Source organism: Hesperophylax consimilis, chromosome 22, assembly GCF_061612785.1.
Source record: "Hesperophylax consimilis isolate HC1 chromosome 22, BYU_Hcon_1.0, whole genome shotgun sequence".
In the NCBI taxonomy this organism is placed as follows: domain Eukaryota; kingdom Metazoa; phylum Arthropoda; class Insecta; order Trichoptera; family Limnephilidae; genus Hesperophylax; species Hesperophylax consimilis.
Window position 1 is genome coordinate 17,070,228 of NC_142857.1, and position 25,867 is coordinate 17,096,094.

Below are 25,867 nucleotides of genomic sequence, written 5' to 3' on the forward strand. Positions count from 1 at the left end.
TACATTGTGAATGTAATGTTGGTCCTCCAATACCCTTAGGTGATGAATGATCCACCGAAGGTGCGCGCAGTAGAGGGCTGCTGCATCAGGGGACTGTATCTAGAGGGGGCTCGATGGAATGACGCCCTCCAATGCTTGGATGAGTCAAGACCAAAGGAATTGCTGACTGGTAAAAAATATATATATAACATTAAACTATGTTATGAACTGAGGGCAACAATGCAGCAAAAGACAAGGACTCCTGATCTTAACAATTATTGGTCTCTAACCATACTATATCAGGGAAAGGGAATGAAAATTATGACAATTAGCGTGTGACTGATGTAGTGTTTGATCGTTTTTCACATATTTTTTTTCACAAGTTTTTTTATATTATACCGTGGGGTAATTACAACAACTAGGTAACTCCGAAATAAGCTTTTTTGAGTTACACTCAAAACCGCCCTTGTAACGTAATAATATGTATTGTTGCATGCAAGGGCATACATTTAGTCCATAAACATAAGTTGTATGTTTGTGGCACACCTATTTGTAGCAATTATCCCTCGATATGTTGAGTACCTATTTACCCCTTCCTTATAATTAATTTTACTAATCTTATCTATGGTTTTCCTCCAGGCATGCCGTACATATTCCTGCGCCCCGAACTGTGCGGGGGAGACTTCAGCAAGATGTACGACTGTCCCTCGTACAGAACCCGACTTAGGAGAAACTTTGTGCTGGCCATCAAACTCAGCCCCGGCAAAAAGCCCCCCTCTCACTGGATCAAAAGAGGGACTGCACTTATCAATGAATTAGATTATTAATAAATAAATGAAGATTTATGGATTTTTATTATTTTTCCTTTCACCTCCAGTGTTAGGTTAGGTTATTTCAAACTAGGCATAGGATAAAAAAAAACAACTAGAAGTGCCTTCCATACAAATTTGAATGTAAAAAATATTCCGTTTAGCCCCACAACTTAGCACTCAGTCTGACTTACACTCGCCTGATATCGTAGATGTCCATCCCATTTAAATTTCGTAAACACAGTTTTATATTGAAATTAAAGCCTCGATTAGGTGAATACTTGGATCAAGAAACACGCCCACAAGGCATTTCTTGTGTTATTCGTTGTTCTATGGAACTAGCCTAGATGAAACATCCAAACCATTAGTAGTAACAATTTAAACCAGTAGTTCTGTCAGCAGTAGACTTTACATAATGTTGATTACTCTGACCTGACAGCTCGCAATGCTCATGCGCCCTGGCGGAATAAAAAGGTTCTTTCAAACACGGCTACCAACTTGACAGGATTGACCAAAACGCACAAACAAATTTACAGTCAGATGAAATGCAAATGATCGAGTCAAAAGTTAGCCGAGTACACGTTGGATAGTTTATTTATAAAATTATAACATAAAATCTGTCATGACAAGTAAATTCGGGTCACTAACAACAAAATGTCTTACAAAACATCCGACAAAAACAAAAACATTGAGGCAGGGCCACAATGGTTTTGTTTTCCGTGGCTAATCGAAAACAAAAAATGTCGTGGCCCAGACCTGACCATCCACAAAATGTGTAGGTGTTTTTGTCAGAGGAGACATGCCTTATTTTATGGAGCTTATTCTGTTTTTAGTTTTTTTTCCTGTTTTTATGTGAATACCGCACAAGAGTCCCAACTGCTCCCAAGGGGCCGTTCAAGTATTATGTAAGCACTATAGGGGGGCAGGGGGTCTTTGCTTTGCTTATTTTTGATGACATGGGGGGTGGGGGGGTCTAGATAGTGATTACGTCAGCACTACTCAGCAGTAATTATTTTATTTTTACACATTGGCAACCCACACATTGTCTATGTTTGAAAACCGAATACATATTCGGGGATTCCCACAAATAATTAATATGTTTAGGTACTCGCTTAAAAAACAAAATACATTAATAGAAAAATGCATATAGGTACCAATTTTTACGTAAGCATGGGAGGGGGGGGTAAGAGCTTTGCTTACTTTTGGTGACAAAGGGGAAGAGGGGGTAAATAATTGTAATAAATCTGCTTACGTAATACTTGAACGGCCCCCAACCATCTGGAGCCAGTGAGACTATGGCATCCCCAATTGGGGTATGTTGTGAGGCTAAAGGTAGTGGGAAGGGGAAGAGAGTACCTGGCTATTCAGATATGGTCACCAAACACAGCTAAAGCCATTTCAAGCAACGTTTCAATTCCGATTAAAGATTTTATGTTTTGATTCTGTTCTGGCCTTTTTTTTTTCTTTATTCATAAAATATATTTGAATATAGTTTTTTACATGCTTTTCGACTACCACACTAGACACATGTCCGTATTATGGTAGTCGATGTTTGTAATTGAAGATTTTATTAATACAAGATATCTTATTATTGTTATACAAATAAGACAGGAAATATGTAATATTAATTATTTTCAATTTAGAATTATATAAACAACAAAATAATAATAATAAGAAAAACATTCTCATTTTTGAGTGTATGTTACTTATAAGCTATAACTGCAAGATTTATTTTGCCATATCGTAAGCATTCAAGATAAAGTAGCTAAATCAAATTTTATGATATTGAGATTTCTCATCTAAGGACGGGTTGTTTCACAGAATTTGAACAATTCATCACATTTTGAAGTTATATTCAAGTTCTGTTATTTTTTTCAGTTTTGTGAAACAATTGGCCAGTAATGATGTAATAACAGAACTTGAATAGAACTTTCACAAAACTTTAATCAATTTTGAAATTTTGTTGTTCAAATTCTAAATTATTATTATTAATACTTCTAAAGAAGTATCTGAATTAAATTTTAAAAGATATGCCCCTATGTCAAATAAAATATATTTAATTTTGTAATCTATTTTCTGTGGTAACACTGTTTATAAACTAGTTTTTTTTTTTCAAACGTGTGTTTACTGTGTTCTAAAACTTTTTTTTAACAACATACCCCGACCTATTCAGACAAAATAATTCAATATTCAACAGCCATTCTCTTATAATTTTCACACTGGCAACTAGTAAGAATTTTTTGACTTTTCGTTATTTTTGTCATCTGCAATGGGATTATGATAATATACCGAAATAGTTATAAAACGATGTAAATATGGAACTTTTGGGAAAATGTCTGTATAGTGGTATTACCAAGTCATTATCTTCCAAGATTTTCTTCACTCAGATAGTTAATTATGCTCGGTAAGTAACAAATCCCTCGTAATGCAATGTGACATTCGTAATATTTTACGTTTTAATTCAATCGTATTAACGCATTTTCACAGAAAAGTCCATCGAAACCTTATTACTTTGCGGAATTATTGAGATATTTGTTGTTCTGTAGGTTAGCGGAGGTTGGGAAGTTAGAAACTCCTAAGGTTTCTGGTAAATACGAGACTGGTCAGCTAATATTGCATAAAGTATTCGGCTACAGAGGGGTGGTGCTATTTCCTTGGCAAGCCAGAGTCTACGATAGAGATGTATCCAACAAAAAGGAACCGAACTACGAGAAGAATGCCGAGGATAACCTTTCAAATGTGGGTAAAGAGGTCAAAGGAAGAACTCACACCTTTTACCAAGTGCTCATAGATTCTAGAGATGGACCCTTTATCGTAAGTTTACCAAATTGCTATATATTTAAATATGTCAACTCACTGTTCTGTCTTCCAATATCATTATAAATTACCACCAGAGTTCAGCTTTCATACATCTACAGGTTTTATTTGACTTTTGTGTTGCTTTTTTGTCAGGGTTTCTATTATTACTTTAATTGAGGGTCACTGTGGTATGTTTTCCTTATTGGTTATTATGTCACGTGTAGATTACGAATATATAAATATGATTACTATTCTATGTATGATGTAGCTACAATATCAAGGATTATTGCGATATTAGCATTTCCTTTTGTATTAACCTTAGACTTTTATCTGTAGACTGCCGTGGCAGCTTTTTCATTGTAATTATCCAATAAAATACTAAATTAATACAGCTAATAACATTTTTATGGTTTGAAAAGGGCTCTCTGTATTTATAAATATTGTATAATGATACTGCGTCATTTTACCGAATCTTTCATTAAAATAAGTTATTGCATCGTACCACCAGTTTATAGGAACCTTTGGTAAGTACACGTAAGAAGAAGACGTTAGTCATCTTGTAGATCTATTCATGCACAATGTTTTTAAACTCTGCACTGCATCAAAGAAGCCGAGTTCTTTTTCACTCCCAGTGTAAACAAGGCTAGATTGGAAACAAAATATGAGAAACACGTTAACACATTTCTGGCAGATATTTTTTGAGCTGGAGCTACGCTGTCTCCGGGCGAAAATAAAGGTCCCGCGCGAATTTCTTTAATTTGTTGGAAATCGCTATATCTTCGAAAATATTTAAAAAAAAATTTACTTAGTAACTCAGCATACCCAAGCTATAAAAGTACTAAATGAAAATCGAATATTATTTGAAATGCAACTCAATAAACCTTGTAATATGTTTATTACGGTCCGCCTATCGGTATTTGCCCATACCTGCTTTCTTTAAATACGCCCGACATCTCTCGCTCGCTTGCACATAGGTGTTAAGTGGAGCAGAACAGAGATAGAGATTCGAATCGGGTTTCAGGGTCATAAAAACTCTTATTCCAGGAATTGAATTATTACAATAATATACTATCCTCTTGTTGAAATACCGATGTAAACAAAAGGCACGAAGATAAATATAAAAAGACAACTTGCATTACGATTTGATAATTATGTATATAGAGTTGGGACCTTTACAAAGAAATTGGTATATAATATTCATATAAAAACATTGAATAATTCCGTCTTTTCTGCCATTGAAATGAGGCCGGCGCAAAAGGTAAAACTACCCTTCCCGGCATTAAGTATCAATCGACTGAACGGGTAGAACTACCTTTCCTGGCTGAAATGTGTTAATACAAAGGTATATTTAAATGCATTTTGTATTTGTGACTTTCGGACTTCACGGCGCTCTTAAACTTTCATTCATCATCAGCCTGCACCACTTTAGGCACCGCATTGTTTTTTTAAAATGATTTATCTCGTATTTTATGTAATGTTTGCTTTTGTTTGGTAGTATGTTTATCAATGGTAACTTGATAATACAAAATGTGTTTATGTCTCATTTTCATGAAATTAAATAACTGATTTCTTTTCTAGCATAAAAAAAATCAATAATACATGCTTCAATTATGTTAGTCAGATTAAGGATTTTCAGTATCACATTGTTTCAATACAGAAATTCTAGAAAGGCTAATCTCATCCTTGGACAAACCAATTTGTAATGGTAACTCAGTAGTAAACAATATTAACATTGTTACAGCAATACAATTTCCCCATTCCGCCCTTATTATATATACTGAAATATGTTTCTGGGTGGCGTCCTTACTGCGGTGGTTATTGTATTTTATGTTGTGATTTCCCTTTCTCAAGTTTGAAACCCTTTAAGAAAGGTCCTTACAACTGTAGTAAGGAAGAAATAATCCTGTAATATTTTAACAATTCCTTTGAAGATGTCTAATAGAATTTTTCAACTCACATGCCACTGCGGACATGCGTCCTGACTGGAAAAAAAAGGTAATTTAAAAAAAATACACTCACAAATTCACAAAATTTAAATGGATTTGCTTTTGTCCTGCATCAGTTTTTATTTTTATACGCTTTCATTTAACTTATATTGCATTTTAAATATGCATATCGACGGGTTCCGGGCTATTTGTATTAACCGACATTTTTTAAACTTTACACAAGAGCAGTTTAAAGTTTCGATTTTTAGAAAAAAAAATATAACTTTAGCAAATCACATTATTTTTTTAAAAAGAAGGATATTACTGTTTTTATAACATATTCCCCATATTCGGATTCATTTTTTTTTCTAATATTCCTATTTTTAACGAAGATAAATGTCGCTTAATACAAAATGACCTATATTTTACTTTTTTTTGTTCCAGGCTAAATGACTAAACCGCCTAGGTTTATTATTTCTTGTTCCATGCTAAATGACTTAACCGCCTAGGTTTATTATTTCTTGTTCCAAGCTAAATGACTTAACCGCCTAGGTTTATTATTTCTTGTTCCAAGCTAAATGACTTAACCGCCTAGGCATGCAAATAATGGCTCTAAGCTAAGTGCTTTAATCGAAGAGTTGGTCATATTTCAAACCTAAGCTAACTGATTTAAATACCATATCTTAAACTTATTAATGTATGGCTAATTAGTTAATGCGACTGATATTTTTTTAATAAATTGTTTGTAATCATACTTGAAAAATGAAGTTTGTAGAAATTGGCGGTTAAAACATTGATAAATTAAAAGGTACCTACATACATAGGGTGTACCTATCTTGTTAATAATAATGAAATGAGAAATAAAACACACATTATAAATTGTTCAAAGATAAGTTTTTTATTTAAAATGGCAATCACCTAGGAACAGCAGTAACTTCTTAGCTTACCAAGGTAACAACTAATGTTTTTATCACAATTGCATAGGAATCAGAAGTTAAACAGTCTTTTTATCACGTAGCCTACAGTCTTATTACCTGAAATAATTATTCTCATTCTTCTTCATTTCTAAACTTTAACATTTAAGTATTTAAGAACTGTACCTACTTTTTAAAAAACAAAAGAAAAATCTCTTCAATTACAAAAAAAGGTTCTATAGAACCAAACGAAAATAATTTCTTTTAAAAATAATCACAATAAAAATGAAAATATTTACGAGCGTTTCTTTGGTTTTCATTTCTTTACATAATTTCTTCTATATTTTTTTCTAACTTTCTCAGTAATCAAATCAAAAACATCACTCGTTAAAAAAAAGTTTAGAAGTTTTCTTATCTATTATAGATACTATCCCTAGTTTCTCTTCAATAACAAAAATAATTTTTATCTCCTATGACAATAATTGTAGTTCACTACAGTAACAAAAAAATTGTTATAATAATCAAAATTATAAAAAATAACATCTTAGTTAATATTCAACCAATCTTTTCCTTCTTACTTTCTAATTTATTTTTCTTCTTCTTTATACTTAAACACTTGTTATTTTCCCATCAGACATAATGGCTTAATTTGGCAGGTCTGTTTCGTCTTCAATATCAGTATCGATCAGTGTATCTTTGCCAGTATTGCTGGATGGTAGGTTGATATATTCTAAATGAAATATTCTTGGGATAGCACCAGTGTCACATAGCTTTTTCAGGTCATTATATTTTGCTTTTGTGATAGGAAGCTTTGATTTATATTTTGCATTGAGTTGTTTCAGTTTTGCATAAATTTGTATGTACTCTTCTTTTACATCATCTTGCATGCTATATTTGACGACCATCACGTTTGGCGTAGACTTCTTGAATGTTGCTACACGAATCTTGCTTATTTTACCGACAAGGTTTCCCTTGAAATATTTTTCGGACAATTCCTCATAATTCTTGAAGTCTTCATGTGTAAGGCCTTCCACCTGATAGGGTCCTGGATCCTTTCTAGCTAGCTGACAAATTGTCAGCCACTGTGAAGGCGCCCATACCGTTGTGTGTCGAACAGAATTTTCTATTGTAGCGTGAATACTGTCTACTGTCATCTCTGTGTGTCCCGGCAGCAGATAATTCATCTGTATAGTTTCTAAATTTTTCGACATCAACAAAGCGTTGTGGATGGCTGCCAATACGATCTTGTTTTTATTTTGCCCAGGGCATGAATCCGAGTACAAAATTAAACTTTTAACGGTTTCACGTTCATCAACGTTGTCTATGTACTTTTGCAAAATAGTGGAAATCTCATTACCACCTCTTTTGCCTTCCGTTTCTCCCCAAACATAGCAGAAACCATTGCGGGTGACACTTTCGTAAAAACACAAGTTAAAAACTGTGTATTTTCTTGAATAAAAGAGTGTCATGCCGCTTCCATATGGGGTATTCAATACCTTTTGAAGGTCAAACGAGGTACAAATAATGGAACTATTCTTTTTTGGAAGTTCTCTATGACATTCTAACCTTTTCTTTGAGGCATCTTTCTCTTCCAAATGCTCCTTCATTTCTTCATTCTCAGTTATATCTTTGCCTTCAAAACGTAAACATTTAAGACATTTGTCTTTTTTCGGAACATGGAATCCAATATTGAACTCATCAGTAAAAATTTCACGGAAAATCCTCTCACTTACATAATCAACCCCTTTGCTGGCTTGATTTTCTTTATAAATGCGGTAGAGATTTTTTATGTTTTTAAATTCTACTGGCAGGTATAATCTCGTGCTATCCTTCCTACAGTAATGTGAAGGAAGTGCCGGTAATTGTTTTATAAAATTGACAGCTGAGGCCTTGACTGTGTCAGATGTCTTATTTTTTGGAATAACTCTTCCTCTTGATTCAGTTTTTGCTGATCCCATAGATGCATTTGAGAGAGTGTAGTAAACGTATCGCTGAGTAATATCCAGAGTTTTTAGCCAAAATTGTTGACATACAGGGCGTCGACCCTCTCCATCGTTAATAAAATATTTAAAAGTATTGTCTCTTGAATTACTCTCTTTGGTTCTTTTTCTTTTAATTTCTACCTTTGATGACATTCCTACTAACCAATCTTTTTTTCTTTCAGCGGACAAGGCCCAAAAATGATCAAATAATCCTTTCCTTCTTTCTTCACTAATCTCTCCACAATTATTCCCACATTTTTTTCCAACGCAAGGGTTTTCATGTAGTCTCTTTTCTTGAACGATTGATCCATCTTTTTTTGTATTATTGCTGGCCAGATTTTTTCAATTGGTTATAAAGTTTTTTTTTGTTCTGTCTCTTTTTTCTTATACCATCTTCACCAACTGTTGTCTCTTGTGATCTTTTCTTATTTTTCTTCTGTCTTTTCGTTGGATTATCAAGTTCACTTTCGCTAGAAGATTCGTCACCAGTCTCTTTCCACGACGAGGAATCCCATACGAAATCTTCCTGATCAGATAAAAAATCCACATAACTTTTCTTCATCGCAGCCTGTTTACTTTTCTTTTTTTTGGGTTGTGGTTCTTCATTGTCAGGAAAACTTGATAAGTCTTCATCTTGGGCATTTCCTTCTTCTAAAGACTTTCTAATAATATTATTATCCATATCTTTATCAGGAATAATTTCCATTATCGTAGGTGTGAGATGTTCCCTATTTTCTAAAGATTCATTTTTTTCTCTTTCTTTTTCTTGACTGAGTTGATTGTGTAATTTTTCTTCTTGTTGAAAGCGCACTACTTCAGTTTTAGAAAGATTTTCTGTGTCTTCTTTATTTTGTGTCCTATCAATATCCATCCACAGCGAGGAATACCATACGAAATCATCCTGATCAGATAAAAAATCCTCATAACTATTCTTCATCACAGCCTGTTTACTTTTCTTTTTTTTAGGTTGTGGTTCTTCATTGTCAGGAAAACTTGGTAAGTCTTCATCTTGGACATTTCCTTCTTCTAAAGACTTTCTAATAATATTATTATCCATATCTTTATCAGGAATAATTTCCATTATCGTAGGTGTGAGATGTTCCCTATTTTCTAAAGATTCATCTTTTTCTCTTTCTTTTTCTCGACTGGGTTGACTGTGTAATTTTTCTTCTTGTTGAAAGCGCACTACTTCAGTTTTAGAAAGATTTTTTGTGTCTTCTTTATTTTGTGTCCTATCAATATCCAGATTTCGCTCAACCGTTTTCATTCTTTTTACTTTTTCTGGTGTTTCAGGTTCCGAACAATTTTTCCGTTCTGTTTCCATTATTAGGTGTCAAACTGTAAAATAGTTAAGATAATATTAAATTTATTAAAATAAAATGGGTAGTATTTAATCGGGTAACAATAAATTCCCATTTTGGGTATAAATACTAAGTGGGCGACGGACTGAGGGCGAATATAAGAATTGAAAATGGGTGACTTTAAAATACAAACTGAGTAACTAGTTATCAGAACGGGTGACCAAATATCTATTTGGGCGACAACCTTAGGGCACACAAAACATTTAAAATTTGGCATACATTTTATTTAAAAAAGGCGACTATTAACCTAATCAAGATGACAAAAATACTATGTTGGGCAACGAACCAAGGGCTCACAAAAAAAACAAAGGCTAATGGTTAATTGCTGTGTGGGAGCACCCTAATACCTGTGGTTACAGCCTCGTCGTCGCCGTTCTGCTGTTTCCAAAAAAGATATACTTATGCTCAAATAGTATTACAGTATCCCAAAATATTTTATCGTCACCCACAAAAACATCCCTCATTGTATTAGCCTATATCAGTTATATAGTTACCTACTTAGTTACTTAATAATCAATGTTTTTCTTCAAAATGTGAAACAAATGTATGTTTAAATAATAAAACGTAATAAACTCACCATAAAATCCAAAATTGACGACAAATGCTCTGCGCAGCTCCCAAAAAACATTAAAACACGTACGAACTGGCTCACGATTTGCGTCAACTAAATCGTTCGACCGCGAGGCGACCGGCGCGGGGAGATGCGCGGCGAGGTGGGATACGCCTGAAGCGCCCGCGTCGGGTGGCGGGGGCATTTAAACTCGCGCGGTTTATCGCGATGGCGCCAAAATCATTGTTTTAACCAACGTCATAATAGTCAATCCATATGAAATGTTGATTGTATTAATGTGTATACTATTCTTATTCCGTTTAAGATAAACTGTTTGAAGTACTAGAACTTTACTTTTGTTATAACTGAAACGACACTGCAAATCAAATATTGAATAACAAAATATGTTTAACCATACTCTTTAAATGTTTACTGTTGAAATCCTAAATAGTTCATGCGACCGACATAATCATTATCTACTGCAAGTTAAATGGTTGAAGTGACAACATCTAACATTTCATGTACAGAGCTAAATGTATGGACCGACACTAGGTATGAATTTGACAATGAGGCTAAATGTATTAAACGACATTCTTGTATATTTATAAGGTAAAGCTAATTGTATTAAGCGACACTGGATAAGAATTTAACAAAGAGGCTAATTGTACGAAGCGACATTTCTATATATTTATAAGGTCAGGCTAAATGCTTTAACGTACGTTGCCTGTAAATTGTTGCTCCAGGAAAAAAAGTTTAAGCGATTGTCTAGTATTTGGTAGTGAGCTTAAGTACACAGTTCATAAATTTGTCAATATTTTGTGTCGCTTCATACATTGCAGTCCAAAATGGGCCCAAAAATGTGGTTGTATTAAGCGACAAAAAAGTGCTCCGATTGTCACCAAACACAGCTCAAACGACGCAGAAAAATTCGCTGATTCCAAATATATATAAAAGTCTATATCGCCCAGAGTGTCGCTTAATACAATTAGCCCGGAACCCATCGATATACATAGTGTCTAAAATCATTAATAATAATTTAACATCCATACACCAATCATTAAATCAATTTTTATAGCACTCGCAAACCAATCAAAATTAACTGTGATAATTTATTTATTATTATTTAATAAAAATTCATTGCATTATTTTCATTGGTGGTTGGCCAATAATATTGGTTCACATCAGTCTATTGTGATTGGTCACTTTTCACAATCTAATCACTGGAATTTACATCTAGTGTAGTTTAAGTTCGTATTTCTTCTTCATAATCCTTCTGGTGTTTCAGCTTTGAACTTAGGTCTCTCTTAAATGTCTCCAGTTTTGCCGATTCGTGGCAGACCTATCTGAAGCCAGCAATTCTTTAGTAGGCAACCTTTGTTTCTCTTTCACAACCAAGGAAGCCGTCAATATTGGATTTCCAACAGTCATCCGTTAATAATGCTATGATGCATAATTAAACTAATAGAGTTGAATATCAGAATTAAAGTGTTTCACATTCTTTTGGTAATTTCGTAGATTGATTGAAAATGTTGAACAGTAGAGGGAACTGGTAGGACTACTAACGGGACACTGCCATCTCAGGAGACACATGCAGATATTGGGAGTGGAAAACACCAATAGATGCAGGAAATGTGAAGAGGATGAAGAGACTCCAATTCACCTATGGTGCCAATATCCTGCCCTGGTGGGAACTAGGCTCAGATACCTGGGGAGACATACAGTAGAACCAGAAGACATAGCCACATACCCAATAACAACCCTGGTGAACTTTATTAAAGAGACTGGGTTGTTGTTAAAGGTTGAGGTAAAATGGTAGATAGCACAATGGGCCTATGGCCTAAGTGCTCACGGGAACTATGTGTAAACCGTCAACGCTTTTAAAAATAAATAAATACTGTAGGAATTATCTTTAAATCCGTATATTTCAATTTTATTTGCGTCTTTACTTTGTTTCCTACGCTAAATATGCATAAGTTGCTTATTAGTTATAATGCTTAATTTCTTAATGTATATTATATTTTTAAATAAGTATTGTCTGTGTTTTGTTGTAGTACATACAATTTACCAAGTTACCATAGATAAACGTTTGCATGGTTTTAAGATTGATGTGTATAATTACAGTAGACAGAAAGATTTCCTAAGAAATGCTCCTTTTAATTTTAATTTTATTTTTAGACAAACAAACTACTACTTTCTTTAAATGTGTGTTTTCAGTAATAAGCTTTTCATTGAAAGTTACTACACTTTGTTATTTTTGAAGTGAAACTTCTTTAGGCGCGTAATGGATTTTCGGGGACGGAGTAAAACCGAGTCAGGATCGACACGAAAATGCGGGTACCCCCACCACCGCTCACCGTTCACTGTCCCTCTCTCACCATATGCGCTTGTTGAGGTGGGGGAGCCGCTCACGAACGTTCTCTCTCTTCTCTTCTTTCCTCTCTCTCAGACACCAGCGAACTGCGCCACGCCAAGCATCAGCTGCTTGGTTAGTATACTGCGTCGTGAGTGTAATACGAGTGAAATACGTAATTGATTGTGGTTCATACGGTTTGGTACAGAATTTCAGTGTTAAAAATGAGTAGTGACGAGATAGAGGTGATGAACACATCAGTGGCACAAGAGGAAATATCCTATCAAATCCATGCTTCGTCGTTGAATTATTTAACCTCTAATTTTCAAACTAACCTAAGAGAGAAAATAGAGATGATGAAATGAAAATAGAGAGAGAGGAATACTAGAAGTTTCACTTCTGTCTTGCGTAGGCTTGACACACCCACTTTTTTTTTTTTGTATTGAAGTTGTGTTATTACCTGCCCGGTTTTTTGTTTTGTTATTTGAGCTTTTTGTTCGAAAATTATTATCAACTTTGTAACCTGAAAATGTTTATTGTGTCACCTCAAGAGCGCTGCGCAAATTAAGAAATTGACTTCAAAGTATAATTAATAATTTACATAGATTGTACTAAAGAAATTTGGTTAATATTTTTGGATGTTTTGAACTGTGGAAAGTTCAGGTTGTAGGATAATTTGCATCAGTACAAAAACATTAATATCAAATTTTGGGTACTATGGGCTAACTCTGAAAATGTTTTTAATTTTAAATGAGTTTTTTACTGTCTTTAGTTTTTGTGGGAGCTTATTCCAAGATTTAGGGTCCAAAGCTGTGGAAGCACCATCTCAAAATTCCACAAGTGTTTTATTCACGTTTGTTGTTTATGTTTTATCATTTTGCACGCCATGTTTAATTTGTAGTTATGTATGATATTAATCTGCCATGAATTCATAAGTGCACATTGTAACTCCATACTGTAACCAATGTGAACAGAAATCATTTTCATTGTCTCTAATGTATACTAAATTGTGCTTAGTGATTTATTTGAATACAATAATAATTGTATAAATGTGTAGTTATTTATCAAATTTTCAATTGTTTTTCCTCTTAAATGGATATTTTTCCTGTAAGTGCTTGTGTACAGTCAGTTTCAAAATATGTTTTCTGACTCAAGAAACGCGAGAAAACAGAGGTTTGTAATACGACACAATATGCTTTCACATGTTTTTTGTCTCATTGACGTTGTTTCATACCACTTCTCTTCTAAAACGTTTTCAATAGACGTTGTGTCATATCACATCTCCTCCAAAACGACATCAATAGATGTTGTGTCATATCACATCTCCTTTAAAACAAGGACAATAGATGTTGTTTCACTTCAGCTTTAAAACAATATCCACCAAAACGACTTCAACAGATGTTGTGTCGTATCACATCTCCTCTAGTAACGACAATAGATGTTGTGTCACATCTCCTTTAAAACAATCTCCACTAAAACGACTTCAACAGATGTTGTGTCATATCACATCTCCTTTAGTAACGACAATAGATGTTGTGTCACATCTCCTTTAAAACAATCTCCGATAAAACGACTTCAACAGATGTTGTGTCGTATCACATCTCCTCTAGTGACATGTTTTAAAGAATTCATTGATGAATTCTGTACCTACTAAAGTATATTACATTTATGCAAATTTAGTAATCATTCAAAATGATAGCGGCCAAAAATTTGAGACAGAGATCCTGTGTTCGATTCCCAGTTGAGACCGTCACCTTTTTATTTTTCTGTGTCTTATTCCGTTTCATTTAGATTTATTAGTAGTATCTTCTTCTTCAAAGATATATTACATCGATGAATATAACCTCAAAGTTATTCCAGTAAAATTAAATAATTATATTTTAGGTTAGCGCTTTTCTAGCTTGCTTCTGCAATATTTTGTTTTAGTTAATCTGCAATTGTTTTGAACAAAAACATTCTTGTATATCATGCCATTTAATATGTCTATGTTTAGCACATCTGTTATTGAAAACAAAAATATAAATAGTGTTTAAAGTATCACGTTTTAGTGCCAAACTTTTTTGAAATTGCGCCAAGAAACATGAACAATGATAATATCCTGATATTGCAATGCTTTTATAATTAAATTAATATTTAATGTCACTAGAGCATGGATAACTTCAATTTATTCATTTAAATAATGTGTCTAATTTCAAAGGTTTTGAGTATTTTAACCCTTAGGAGCCAAAGCTCTGCATTTGCAGTGTTGAAGAGTTGTGACCACGCACGGTTCCATGATAACTCCTCAAAATGACAATTCAACACACCATTAAAAGGTGATAAAGTCATTAAAAGTGATGAAACAAAAACTATGTTAAATAGTTAGATATTTATTTATTATTACACGCCCTAATGGGCTTTTACACACTACAAAGTTTAATAGTAGAGTATCACAGTTATTATAAATTCTACCAAATTTAACAATAAAGGAAACATAATACAACGAAAAAAGAAAAAATATTAAATGTTACAACAAAAGCATATAATAAAATAAGATACATTAGTAAAAACACAGACATAGGAATTAATAGACGAGAAGATAATGGCGAGGGGTAAAATCAACTGTTGAAGAACGAAGGGAGTAAGGCTGACTGTGATTCGTCAATAAATCAATCTGACAGTAAATAGGCATCTCGCATTATAATATCACCATTTAGTTCTTAAAAGTAAAATCTGCTTTTGAATGAATAGACATTTCTACATGGGAGCGCAAATTACTCGCCACGTTATGAACTAATTTGCGAAGTCCAAATTCGGCAAAGTAAGGCAGCTTCTATTTTCAGTTTCGTAGTTAGTTTCAGAGTATTTAGTTTTCCAGTAAACAACGATGAGCACACTTGAGAATCGCTACATTGTGATGTGATAGTATATGTTTCTAAAACTGATCCATATAATACGGTGTGAATAAGCTTAAAATAAAGTAAAATAATGCTTACTTATGGAATGTAATACGACAATTGGGTTTATTCTCTTTTTCACATCTATTTTTACAAGTTTTCATATCACAAGTCAACATTTTGCCGTGTTATTTCGTAAAATGAACCGATGATGCCTCGACCATAGTTCGCACAAGAATGATGACGTCACGTTTTCCAATTTCACTTGAGGCCATATGCGAGCCCAGCCGGCTCAATGGAACCGGTATGGGGAGTGGGGATAATACGCTTTTAATCACTTAAGGCAGGTCTACTAATATTCATATGTCTATGAGTAAAAATGATAAGAAGTCTCACATAAATAGATATTCAAAATAAAAATATATATATTGCGGAAATTATAGATGTCTATTTGTGTCTCAATATATAAAAGAATTGAAATAAACAATATTTATATTGATTATTTTTAAGATGAAATATATCTCCCAGATCAGAGTATTTATTTCCGAGACTGTGAAGTCTTGGAATTGGGGAATTTTGATAAGACAGTGTCCTGGTGTTGTAAAAATAAAAGGGTAGTAAATTTCGGCAAGATCTTTTGGGTATATGGATGCTGATTAATTGGAGTAACTCAGGACAGTCAATTTTGTAATGAAGTATTTTATGTAGTACTATTAAATCTGTGTTCATTCTTCTTTCTGAAAGTTTTAATAGGGACAATTTATCTAGTAAGTAGTTATAATCAATGTTTTCTACAGGAATATGCAATTTATAGTTTATATACTTCAGGAACTTATGTTGAATCTTTTCAATAGATATGTAACTTATTGAACCTAGTTTTTGTTTCATCACTTTTCATAACTTTATAACACTTTTTATAGGTGTGTTGAATTGTCATTGAGATGAGTTATCCGGTCACCCCCACGCACACGTCACGAAGCACTGCAATTGCAGTGTCGACCTTATGCATTGTTATTTATTTTTTTATTAGTTTCAATTGCAAAGTTTGTACAAGATGTAGGTATAAATTCAATTCTTTTTACAGTCCTCCTCACGAGGGTTTCCTGTTCTGGGGCGGCCTGTAGTTTTTAAACTTTCATTATGCCTTTGGATATTACTTCTACTGGGTTTATTGAACGCAAAAATCAAAATGTCGCTAGATCAAGTATGATATCGTCTACATATTGGCCTTAACAAAAATGAATTTTTATGAAATTAATTTTCTTGCCGACTCCTATGGATTAAACAATAAGTTTCCCATGTTTTAGTCCCATTTTGTTTGTATAGATTTTTTTTAAATATACAACAGTGATACAAAATATTGGAATAATTTTTTTTTTTACCTGATTGTTTATTTGAATACCGAGTTCTTCTGCTAACTTGACAACTGCTCTAAACCACTGAGCTTTGCAATGAGATATTTGCCATAAATACAGGTCTCTTCTTGTAGATAAAACTTGAAAAATTGTTAATAATTTAATTTTTTACAAAACCTTCACAAGCCGAAGTGAAGGTTGTCGCAGTAGGTCAATGGTTTCGAACAGTCGACCAGTTAGCGGAAATTACCAGCGTTCAAATCATTTTACTAGTGTGCATTCCACTTGATTTTTATGGTCATGATTAGGCTTGGTATTATATTATTTTGTATAATGCTTAATGCATATTTTAGTCTTTTTGGTTGTTAGTGCTGTTAACTTTTCAAATAAGAAATGGTCGATATTTATGCCCCGATTACGTGTCCTCGTGACTTAGTTCTCACTGGATCGTCTAATTTTATGGGACTGATTTTTTTTGAAATCATGAAATGTATTTATCGTATACTTTTGACATTGTTAGTACGTATTTTGGCATTTTGTTATAGCGTGTAATCTCATGTTTAGGCATGACAAACAAGAAAAGCCATTACCTAGAGCTGTGTACTCGCCTAACTCTTTAATAGGTCTACACTACATAACAATATGAACTTAACGCATTATGTTGTTGTCAGCGGGCGCAAACGGAAGCGGTGACCTTCCTTGGCGGGCAGGAGTCGTCGCGCAGCCTGTACGCCATCCCCGGTCTGGATTATGTGGCCCACGAGGACATCCTGCCGTACGTCAGCGCTGAGCGCTCGCCCGTGCAGCATGAATTGTTTGACAAGTTCCTCACGCACAGTCCTGAACAAGGTGAGACCACACAAATCTTATGTAATGGCAATTAGCCTCATCCAGAGAGTCTACACAATGTACAACACACATTCCCAATTAGCAAATAAATAATTAACTCATCAGGCCGATTTTTTTTAGAAGGTTGTAGCATTTCCGCTTTGCAATAAAATCCAAATAATTGGTACAATTCTGATTGTATCTGAAAACTGTTTTTAAAAGGTATCTCCATAATTTAAAATTATGGCTTAGAACACCCTTAAAGGTTGAAAGCCAGAAATAATTGAAAAAGAAAATATATAGATCACAATTTTTTTTTGTAACACTGCACAATTGCTTCATATTACGATATTTAAAAAATATATCTTTTGTATGTTGCGTGATGAAAGAAATTGAATCATGTTACAGTATGGTATTATTTTTTAAAAGAAAGACAAACATAGAATATCCTGACAATATTTCAAATATTCCTACTACCATCATTTTAGTTAGAAAATTTTGCTTGTGCACTAATGGAGGACTTTGCTATGAAGAATCGAACCCACGATGCATGGGTGGGAACCCAGCACGTGTGTCAACTCGGCTCTTAACTGGTCAATGATTAATAAATGAAATCTGAAAAATCATTCGACCATTGAACTGTTGAGCACAGATGTTGGAAAAATTACCTATTCTTATGTGGTTAATTTTGATAACCATGCAACGCGTTTGAGTTGTCTATTGGCTATTTACCGGTGTCGAAATAACGCAAGATCTTCAGAGGACCTTCTTTGAAACTGCAACTCACCCAATCCAACCTGTTTTCGACACCCTAAATCCAGGGCCAGACCTGTGTAGGCGCAATTGGAGCAATCCATTCCGGGCGCCGATTTACCAAGGGGCCAAGGAGACATATGGGGGAATCTATCAAACAATTGTGTAAAACGGGGTGGAAACTTTTGTGCATTTAAAAATAAACACAATACTTTTTGTAACCCTTTCAGACCCTCCTTTCTCGGCCCAAGAGACGCTGCGCGCTTGGCAGAAGAAGAACCACCCCTGGCTGGAGCTGAGCGACGTGCACCGTGAGAGCACCGAGGGCGTGCGTGTCACCGTCATCCCCTTCTATATGGGCTGCCGGGAGTCACAGACCACGGCCGTTTATTGGGTAATCCATCACTAATACATCAACATGGGAAAATGTCGCTCTGGCAGAAGAAGGACTGAGCACCCCTGGCTGGAGAAACTCAAGAGCAGAATACCTGTTCTCAGTTGAAGTCGGCCGATTGAATTCTCCGGCTGATTCTTATATACGCCTGTTGAACAAGTTGTAGAAGCCCTGACTCATTCCTATATATTTTGGGATAAAAATATTTACTTTTCAAAGCACTGCAGCAAATGATTTCAGTGTATATAATACAGAACTTAATGCTGCTAACCAACTAGTTGAATCACTCAGCAAAATAAATCCGTCTACTATGATCGCGCTTTTCTTATAACCGGCCTGGTCATCTGGAATAAGCTTCCACCAAATATTGTTTCATAGTGCTTTCACACAAATAAAGCATTGAATTCCGTAAGTCTAAACAACTTTAGGGCGCACAGTTTACACCTGCGCCATACAAGCGGGTTCTCTATAGTGCATCGGACCATTCTTGTAGCTAACATCCAGAATTATATTTTTTTTATATATAAATATGATTGTTTCCATTTTTATTTCAGTGGCGCTACTGCATCCGGTTGGAGAATCTGGGATCGCTGTCAGTCCAGCTGCGTGAGCGGCACTGGCGGATCTTCTCGCTGTCGGGCACGCTGGAGACGGTGCGAGGGCGCGGCGTAGTGGGGCAGGAGCCCCGCCTATCCCGCGTGCAACCCGCCTTCCAGTACAGCTCCCATGTCAGCCTGCAGGCGCCCAGCGGACATATGTGGTCAGTTTCTTTTCACGAGAAAACCCTTGAACGTATTAGAAGAGATTTTGAATGTCATCAGTGTATATATCGGAACTATGTGTCTGACAAGACCTAGGTGATACACAGCTTGTCTTGAGGCCAACAGATCTTAATGCTGTCAACCGATTATTTGAACCCTCTCTCAGTGAAATAAATCCGTCTACTAGAGGGTTTTCCAATAAGAGGTGTTATTTTGAATAACCCGCTATTTCGGTAGATGTTACTTTTGAAGCTGTCATTTTTTGACATTTGACAAGTAGAAACTACGCCATTAATAAAAATGGAACGATACACGCTTCAACAACGCATTGAAATTATTAAAATTCACTTGAGTGAATCAAATGCAAATCATCTTGAGTGATGAGGCCCATTTCCACCTCGGTGGCTTCGTCAACAAGCAAAATTGTCTCATCTGGGGCTCGGAAAACCCAAGAGTTATTGTTGAAAAGACTCTCTATCCTTAACGTGTGACTGTTTGGTGCGGTTTATGGTCCGGCGGAGTCATTGGACCTTACTTTTTTGAAAATGAGGCTGGAGCAACAGTTACGGTGAATGGATTGCGCTATCTATAGATGATTAATGATTTTTTATGGCCGGAATTGGATGGTATTGATCTGAACAACGTTTACTTTCAACAAGACGGCGCTATGTGCCACACAAGCAATGAAACCATTGATCTTTTACGATTGAATATCAAAATAACACCTCTTATTGGAAAACCCTGTTTAATCTGACGGCCGGCATAGTCCAGTGGTAACGCATTGGACTGCCATTCCGAAGGTCGCGGGTTCGAACCCGGCGTGCGCAAATAAATTTTATTTGATTGATTTGTGTTATTTCACAATTAATTAATTAAAATAATATATAGTATATTTTGCGACACGTTCCAGAGTGGAAGATACTACCAGTATAGCCCTGGTGTAAGACCACCATTCAGAATCGAAACGTTGCTCCAAATGGCTTTAGCCGTGTTTAGTGACTAAATCTGAATAGCCAGGTACTTCCCCACCTTCCTCTTTCCCTTCCCCACTTACCTTCAGCCTCACAACATCCCCCAATTGGGGATGCCATAGTCTCACTGGCTCCAGACGGGAGCAGTTGGGACTCTTGTGAGGTATTCACTATAAAAAAAAAAATTTAAAAAAAAAAAATTCGAACTTTTCGTTTATCCAGCCCGGTCTTGGTGTTAAATAAATCTTTGGAGATTTTCATTATTGCAGCTACCACTAAATTTAGACAATATTCTTCTATTGAATGGTTGGGGACCGAAAGGGAACTTGTAGGTTTGTTAGCCAGTATAGGGCTTCAGTCTCCACCCTGGGATCTCATCAATTCCTGTGGGTTATCCATGTTCGGTGGTCTGCACCACATCGCATTCACACTGAACCGACTCTTTAGGGTTCCACTGTGCATTGTGTGGCCACTACTTCTGTAGGAGCACCCTATCCTATTGATGAAGGACCAGAATTTACGAGGCAATGCAAACCCGGACTGTCTCTCAGTGGGGGTCAATAATTCAATTAAAACAGGCAATTGATGGTCTACGTGGTTGAGGGGTACGGCTCTCGACTATCGATCTGGTAGTCGCAGGTTCTAATCCCGGCGTGAAAAAGTAAATTTTATTTGATTGATTTGTGTTATTTCCCAATTAAAAATAATGTTAAGTATATTTGCGGCACGTTGCTTGAAATGGCTTTAGCCATGTCTGGTGACTAGATCTGAGTAGCCACGTTGCTCACCTTCCTCTTCCACATCTCCTTCCCCTCCCCACTACCTTCAGCCTCACAACATACCCCAATTGGGAATGCCATAATCTCACTGGCTCTAGGCAGTTTGGAGCAGTTCATACTCTTTTGTGGTGTTTACATGATAAAATTAAAAAAATACATTATTAAAGAAATTTTAGCCCTTTGTTCCATATCTGCCACCAAGTGATACTTCCTCATCTTATATTTAGAGATGGCAAAATTTCGTTTTAACTAAAAACGCGAAAAAATATTTATGTTTCGAAAATAGGGCATTTATAAGTTTTCTATGCGTTTCAAGGCATTTGAAAGTGTTTCCAGTGATTTCTATTTCGCAAATTAACGCGAAAAACGTGATTTTGGCCGTATTTCAGCTAAATTACTCTATTTAGCGAAATAGGCGCGAATTTTCCGAAAATACCGGGTATTAAAATAATATGTGAGAATTTCAAAAAATCGATATTTAAATTACGATTTTTTATAATTTTGTTTCTATTTTATGTGTAAATATTTAATATTTTTGTACTGTAGGCTAAAATTACTTTTTGACATTACACAATTTGTGCGAAATAAATTACGCCTATTGTTGTTAATCGCAATCTGCATTTGTTGTGTTTGTGTTCGACCCGTACTTAGAGTTTCCTTCCTTATTAATTTAATATTAAAATTAATTATTTATAATCTTTCACATGGAAATACTTGCAAATGAAGGTTAAACATATATTTTACCAAAAATACTTAAAATATGCGCTAAAAACATTCAGGAAATACATTTTTTTCTATTTTGCTACAAAACGCTAAATTATGCCTCAAAATGCTATAAAATGCTAAATTTCCAATTGTTAATGCTAAAAAATCTGAAAATTAATTTTGCCATCTCTACTTATATTGTCTAAGCACGAGGGGTTAAAAACAGAAAGGTTCTCAAATCTTATTAACAGTATTATTTTCTCATTTTGCAGGGGAACCTTCAGAATGGAGCGTGAAGACGGATACACCTTCGACTGCCGGATACCCCCCTTCTCCCTCGAGAGCAAGCCCGACGATGGACCCGTCACCCCCCCGGAGTCCATCTAACTTTAGCCCGTAACGTTATTAGTGGATTATTTAATTATTTACTTCTAAGTTATGTAACATTTGTTGAAATCATTTGACTGCTGAACACGCGCAGCATTGCAAACCACTTGAGAGTAATACTTGATAGGTCTGTGTGGCCAAATTCGGGTGAAAAAGATTATAATCAACAAATTAAATTGATTTTGTTAGTGTCTCTAGGGCCGAGAGAAGAGTTGAAAGGTGCAAATTTGCATCAGTTTTCTTTCAAATCGATTTACAGTGAAACTCTCTTACCCAAGGGGTACCGAAAAGAAACTAATTATGCAGAAAAACCTTGTAATAAGTGGGATAAGGGACTGATAAAACTAAACTTTTTAAATGGGTTTCACTGTAGTCAATTTCATTAGCCTATCAGGCACGGTTGATCAATAATGTTTAATCGGTAACTTGTCATTGTTCCCGAGTATGACTGCAGATTGTCAATGAACAAACAACAGTTCACAATGACTAAGTATTCTTGATTTAATTGACGTGAACTGTTTGTACGTTAGTGATATACAGTCATGCTCGGAAAAGATGTCAACTAACCGACATCATCGATAAAACCTTTATGTAAATTGGTGACATCAGTTTTTCTTTCAAATCGTTTTAGATCACACTTCAGCCTGAACTTCCCATCAAAGTTATTTTGACTGAAACTGACCGCAGTGACTGAATTCATGTTTGTACAAACTTGTCGAAAATTTATTGATTTTGTAATTATTTAATACAAATTTACTTTTTAATGTAAAACAATTTTTTTTTAAATACTGTAAGATGGCAATGCATAAATAACCATAACTACTATAAACATTTTATCGAGAGGCATAAAATTATGGCGGCCCGGGGGGAAAGGGTTAAGCAATTTATGTTTGTAATTAAATATAATAATGTATCTTTTTTCAGTCACAAACCATCTATGCTGTTTATCTGTAATGTGGTTTGGAAATGGTCAAAAAAAGTCTTTTGTATATGGGGATTGTTTGGGTATATCTTTAGGCTGTTTCAGATGACATTCAATTACAGTGAAACCCTCTTATAAGGTTTTCCAAGGGATCGGAAAAGAAATTTCTAAATATGTAGGTTTACTCTTCTATGTTAGATAAATTAGGCCATTTTACAGTTTCAGTCTTCCAGGATTGTAAAAAACTAAAAAAAATTACGCATGTAAACTGTGAGATCCTTGTAAGTGCGTTTCACAGAATAGTTTAATTTGATTTAATACACAAAGATCATTCAAATGATGCGTTAATTCAACATAATCCAATGTGAAAATCCTGTGAAATTTCTGTTACAGCTATTTCTGTGTTGGCTATTAAATTTCAGCAAGTACATTGGTGCATCTGATAAATGTCAGAATATGCAATGTTTTGTATTGAAAATCCCAGTGAAACATTTATTATAGGTTGATCTGGCCACTTCTGTTTGTTGAAACATAACTTATTACAGTGAAACTCTCTTAATAAGTTTTTCCAAGGGACCGTATAAAAAAAACTTGATAAAAGTGAGAAAATCTTTTATGTATATGTACAAACAAATTGGGCCATTTAAAAAAAAAATCATCTTCAAGGGAACGAAAAAACAGAACTTCTTAAACATATATGGGAACCTTACAAGTGGGTTTCACTGTATTAACTTATATATGTTTTTGTGGGTTGTGCCACTTTTCCGCTAACCGAACACTACTTGCGAACACTACTTGAACACTACTTGCAAAAGATAATGGAGTGATTTTACAAACACATTTTATAGATGCCCCAAGAACTCGTGCACTTGGAACAAGGTTCCAGCTGACTTGGCAATGTTGTGGGATAATGTACTCTGGAGTAGTACTCTCTAGAGCCCATTATCGCATGACTTCGCTGTGTCTGATGGAAGCTTGTTGTTCCAAGGACAAGATCTATTATTTGTTATTATTATTTTTAATGTAACTAGTAAAAAAACTGTGTTTAGTTAGCAATTATTCTACGCTTAAATATTTTATACGAAATTAACTAATGTTAAGAACAATTATTGCAGTGAGACTACCTAAGATATTATTCAAAAGGTTTCAAAAGTCATTTGAGCTACAATAAATCCAAGTTTCATGGGGGTTCTGATTAGTAATTGCAATGTCCGTTTAATGTCTTTATAATATTATTTAAATTATGATTTGGGACAGCGTAATAAATATCAACGGACTGTAATTGACTGTAACACAATGTATTATCTCGAGTAACAGGTGATGAAGAAGACATTGGACAAGCTTTTACAGTTCTTTCTTCTCACTCTATCAAGATGTCTCTTTTGTACTAGACGTCGCATGGTCATTACAGTAACTGTCCATGTTTCCTCGGAGAACCGGTTAAGTGGGCACATTCAGCAATGAGCTCTGCGCCTTGTATCACAATTAAATTTACATTGCATGTCTTCAACTTCCATTTATTATCCCGCAAGTACAGTGAAACTCTCTTATAAGGTTTTCTAAGGGACCGGTTTTGAAAAAAACTTATTTTGTGGGTATAAATTGGTCCATTTTTCAAATTTAGCCTTCAGGGGACCGAAAAAAACGAAACTTCTTAAGAGGGAACTTCTTAAACAAGTTTCACTGTATTATGCATAATTATTTTACAGTTTCTCTTCAATTTTAATCACAACAAACGACAGCCAAAGTCATTTTTCTATTCAAATTAATCAGTTTATAGAAGTACAATTATATTAATTTTCTATAACTAATATGTTATATTTTTTATGTTTATTTTCTATAGAAGCTTTAATTTGTCATTAGGCCTGTAGAAGTTGTATAAAAAATGTGAATAAAAATGTCCTTGTAGTTAATCTAATGGTGGTAAATAGGTACAATACTTCTTTACCACCCTTTCATATTTATCATCTGATTAGTTAGTTACATTGCCATAAAACTTAAGAATGTTGTGAGTCAGATTATGTTGTCAGGAATCCTACCCGATGTTTCTGGCTTTCACCCAAGAACAAAGGTAAATATCTCTTGAGCCGAGCTTAAAATGCAAATGAAATATGCATAATTCTACTTCAAATTATTTGACAAATTGTTTCATCTACATTCTGGTGGCCTGTTGTACAAATAAATAATTTATCAATGTAGTTTCACTGTTTATGAGTTTGGAGTTATAGGAATTATAGTGCCTACCTCATGTGTTCCAGCCTCAAGAATATTGTTGCTGTCTGTCCTTGCATAGTATTTATTTTATAGTAAATCTTCAATTTAATTACATATATCAGAACAGATGGGATGAAATGCTACACATAATTTCCAAGTCTATAAACCCTTTCTTGGTAGATTTCTTTTCTTGCAGGTTTAGCGTTGGCATAGATGGTTTGAGTCAAGTTTTTCTGCATGAAACAGCCACTGT

The 25,867-nt window shown here is 34.8% G+C and overlaps 2 protein-coding genes and 1 pseudogene across 3 annotated transcripts in view; 2 read left to right on the forward strand and 1 right to left on the reverse strand.

The window, feature by feature from the left end:
- LOC149413150 (dynein axonemal heavy chain 1-like) overlaps nucleotides 1-806 on the forward strand; it is a 137,506-nt gene extending 136,700 nt beyond the window's left edge. The window contains exons 77-78 of the mRNA XM_089645421.1: nucleotides 40-169; nucleotides 619-806. Coding sequence (XP_089501547.1) covers nucleotides 40-169; nucleotides 619-806 — 318 coding nt within the window. The remainder of the gene's footprint in view (nucleotides 1-39; nucleotides 170-618) is intronic.
- Nucleotides 807-3,025: 2,219 nt separating this feature from the next.
- On the forward strand, nucleotides 3,026-24,183 carry POLDIP2 (DNA polymerase delta interacting protein 2). Of its 2 annotated transcripts, XM_089645321.1 has the most exons (6): nucleotides 3,026-3,192; nucleotides 3,335-3,602; nucleotides 17,572-17,749; nucleotides 18,712-18,875; nucleotides 19,430-19,635; nucleotides 22,364-24,183. In XM_089645321.1, exons 1-6 carry the CDS (start codon nucleotides 3,104-3,106, stop codon nucleotides 22,476-22,478), a joined length of 1,020 nt encoding a protein of 339 aa, XP_089501447.1. In that variant the 5' UTR covers nucleotides 3,026-3,103; the 3' UTR covers nucleotides 22,479-24,183. The 2 variants fall into 2 exon arrangements, with proteins under 2 accessions (XP_089501447.1, XP_089501448.1); XM_089645322.1 differs by lacking the exons at nucleotides 3,026-3,192; nucleotides 3,335-3,602 and adding an exon at nucleotides 5,553-5,582.
- LOC149413153 (uncharacterized) lies at nucleotides 6,990-9,465 on the reverse strand (annotated as a pseudogene).
- Nucleotides 24,184-25,867: the final 1,684 nt, after the last annotated feature.